Genomic DNA, 3,243 nt, shown 5'->3' with positions numbered 1-3,243 from the left:
GACCCGGTGATGACGGCCGACGGCCACTCGTACGAGCGGTCGGCCATCGCCCGCTGGCTGCGCGACCACGACACGAGCCCCATCACAAACTGCCTACTGCCGTCGACCGTCCTCACGCCCAACTACGCGCTCAAGCGAGCAATCACCGAGTCTCAATCTCACAGAGCTTCACTCAGCGCACCTGAGCTACCCGACGTGCCTCAATATCACCAACCTTGCATGGGTTACTTTGTGTATCACGTGGCCGCGTCGACGTCGCTCTTTACACCACCGTCGTTTGGCGCTCGCTTCGCGCCCACTTGCCACGTCCTTGCCGCCAACGAGCTTGTTGTCATCACGCAGTGCGTCGAAGACCTCGACACGGGCAACATCTTCTTGCAGCTCGCCGCTGCAAACGAAGATCGTCTGCAGCACCTCTTCCTCCGCGAGACTGCGAATGTGCGCCGCGTTCCCGTGCGCCACGAGCAAGATTTGTACGAGGCCACCCAGTACACGCGGCTGTACTTTCGCCCGTCGACCAGTGATGACGCTGTCAACACACAGGACGCTGTGTACGAAGGCGACGTGATCTCGACGGACCTCCACGTCGTCGACCCCATTACGCAGCGCAGCTACGTCCGGCTCGAAGGATCCAACACGTGGCTGCTCACCGCGTCGCTGCATCGGGTGACGCTTAGTACCGAGAAGCTCCTCTTTCGAGCACCGTACGAGGTGTCTCTGTTTCCTAACGCGGAAGCGCGCATCACGAACGAGCGTCCGCTGGTGACGCTACCGATCGGTGCGCTCGTCACTGCGTCACGCAGCCTTCCCGTCACCGATGGGTACGTGGTGCAAGCGACGTATGACGGCATCACCGGGTGGGCAACCTTCGACGAAGAGGACCGCCTCTGGTCCAGCCCGCCGCGCCTCGCCGAGGGACCACCGGGGCGGCAAATTCCTGTCGCGATCGTGCAAGGGCGGTGGCACGTCGTCGTCATGAACAACGTCCTCGACGACGGGTCCATTGACCAAGAGTTCCACGGGTCGTTGCCGGCAACGCTGGTCGAGCGGCTCATGGAGTGCAAGCGCCAAGGCCGGCTCATCACACACGCTGCGATTGGGCCGTCGGGCGAGTGGTACCTCAGCACCGAGACGCGGGATCGCACATATGCAAAAGCGTACTGCAGCACCGATGCCCCCGCGGTTCTCCAAAGCCGCCTGCCGCCGTATGCGACGGTCGCGTTTGGACCTGACAGGAAAATGCTCGCTCGGTTCGGAGACGCGGTGCTCTACGCTGGCGTTGCCGCTGCGATGGCGACGCGGCTTGCAAGCGTCAAGACGCTCGAGGCGCTTGGTTTTTGCAGCAACGGCAGTCTCTTCTTCAAGAGCTCCGAAAGCCTCTATTGCAGTGACGGTATCGCCGCTGGGTTCCGAGATGACGTGCTCTCGGCCTCGCCGGAACACGGCCGCGGCGCCTTGTGCTCGGGTAACTTTGTTCGCAAATGTGTTGGTTTTCTGATCGTGTGGACTAGTGTCGGTGACGAGCCGGAATCGGTTTGTTGCGATCCACGAGCACAAGTTTCGCGTCGGTGGCAGTGTTCCGGCGACAATGCGCGCGCACTTGGCAGCGTTCTACGCGCGTCATGTGCGTGTTCGGAACGAGCGGCGAGAGCTCGTCCGCCACCTCGTCGACGGTGTTGGACCCGGCATGAGCGACAATTCGCAAATGGGCCTGTGGTGAGTTGCCTGTTGTTGCTTGAGTAAGCCGTCGTCGCGGAGAAGAACGTTGGGGTCTGATACAATTGACACGAAACCTACCCCTAGTGGGAACGTAGCGGATGCTGGCGCAAGGGAGGATCCAGGTGTTCATTTCTTTATAAGGAAGCAACTCGACTTGAGGATGCTACCTTGATCATCGCGAGGTCCCACTGGTCACGACCAAATTGAATGTCACTAGTCTTTGCCGGACCAAGACGTCACTGCCCATGTGTGTGCCAACCGTTGTTGAGGCAGTTACTGTCTGCGTAGCGTTGCGCGCCGGCGAGAATTCCGTCGAAAGCCCTCCACGCGTCTCTCCTGACGCACTCCAAGGCGATTTTTCACTTCTTTTTAGCAACCAAAAGTACAAGTTGTATTGTTGCTAACCATGTAGTCGTACAGTATGCAAGGTCGTCACCGCGACTTCAAAAGGCGGCCGATGCGTCTTCGTGCGTCGCCAAGAGCTTGTACGTGGCGTCGTCCAGCGCGAGCTCGTCGCGGCGCTGGCGCATCGTGACCATGGCGACGGCAGCAGCGACGACACAGACGAGGCCAAGGAGCACCATGGGCGACGACGGCGCCACGGCCACGAGCATCGACTGCACCGGCGTCGGGTCGTCGGCCGTCATCTCGCGCAGGTTGCCTTCCAAAAAGCTCGACACGGGGCACGTTGCGCTCTTGCCGTTGCAGTAGATCGGACGCGAGTAGCCGGTGGGCTTCTGGCACACAACTTTGCCGCCCAAGAAGCGATCGACGCAGTTTCCTTCTCCGTCGCAGGTGTCCTTGCCGTCGCAGGCACCACCTTGGCTCGTGCCAGCGCACGTGACCGACGAGTCGGCGTATTCATCGGGCGGGCAGAACCCCATGTCGCCCGTGCACGTCGCTGCGATCGTACACGGACCCGCCTTGGTGTTACCGCAAACGGCACCCGACGGCAAATACTTGTCGACACAACTGCCGTTGCCGTCACAGTAGTCCTGAGCGTCGCATGGGTTGTCGTTGCACGTCCCTGAGCACTTCGTCGTCGTCGGCTCAAACTTGTCCATTGGGCATTGGCCCGACTCGCCGGTACAGGTCTCGGCAATATCGCAGCCGCTCGCCGCCTTTCGGCAGACGGTCGACGATGGGAGGTACACGTCGATACAGTTGCCATTCCCGTCGCAGTGGTCGACACCGTCGCATGGGTTGCCGTTGCAGGATCCCGTGCACGTCATGGCCGTCGACGCGAACGCATTGTCCGGGCACGCACCGCTGGAGCCCGTACACGTTTCGGGGACATCACATTGGCCCTTGGAGGGCCGGCAGACCGTGGATGACGACGAGTACTTGTCGACGCAGCTGCCCTTGCCGTCGCAGTAGTCTTGAATGTCACACGCGCCGCCGGTGCTCGTGCCAGAGCACTTGGTGGTCGCACACGCGAATGTATCGTCCGGGCACGCACCGCTGGAGCCCGTACACGTTTCGGCGACGTCACATACGCCCTTGGAAGCCCGGCAGACCGTGGAT

The 3,243-nt window shown here is 61.4% G+C and overlaps 2 protein-coding genes across 2 annotated transcripts; one reads left to right on the top strand and one right to left on the bottom strand.

Moving 5' to 3' along the window:
- Positions 1–9: 9 nt before the first annotated feature.
- On the top strand, positions 10–1,726 carry SDRG_14116 (hypothetical protein; the record flags this gene model as incomplete). Its single annotated transcript, XM_008620223.1, has 2 exons — positions 10–1,465; positions 1,512–1,726. The coding sequence occupies 2 exons, from the start codon at positions 10–12 to the stop codon at positions 1,718–1,720; spliced, it is 1,665 nt and encodes a 554-aa protein (XP_008618445.1). The 3' UTR covers positions 1,721–1,726.
- Positions 1,727–2,027: 301 nt separating this feature from the next.
- Positions 2,028–3,107, bottom strand: SDRG_14115 (hypothetical protein). Its single transcript, XM_008620222.1, has one exon. The coding sequence runs from the start codon at positions 2,949–2,951 to the stop codon at positions 2,163–2,165; it is 789 nt and encodes a 262-aa protein (XP_008618444.1). The 5' UTR covers positions 2,952–3,107; the 3' UTR covers positions 2,028–2,162.
- Between the last annotated feature and the right edge of the window lie 136 nt (positions 3,108–3,243).

The sequence above is a fragment of the Saprolegnia diclina genome (genome assembly GCF_000281045.1).
Source record: "Saprolegnia diclina VS20 unplaced genomic scaffold supercont1.67, whole genome shotgun sequence".
Classification (NCBI taxonomy): Eukaryota; Oomycota; class Saprolegniomycetes; order Saprolegniales; family Saprolegniaceae; genus Saprolegnia; species Saprolegnia diclina.
Note: the sequence above shows the minus strand (reverse complement) of the source record. Positions and strands in the feature narration are given on the sequence as shown.

What these genes read in the sequence shown, in the direction of transcription:
- SDRG_14115 (XM_008620222.1), bottom strand. Translation starts at nt 2,951, where the DNA reads ATGACGTGCACGGGATCCTGCAACGGCAACCCATGCGACGGTGTCGAC.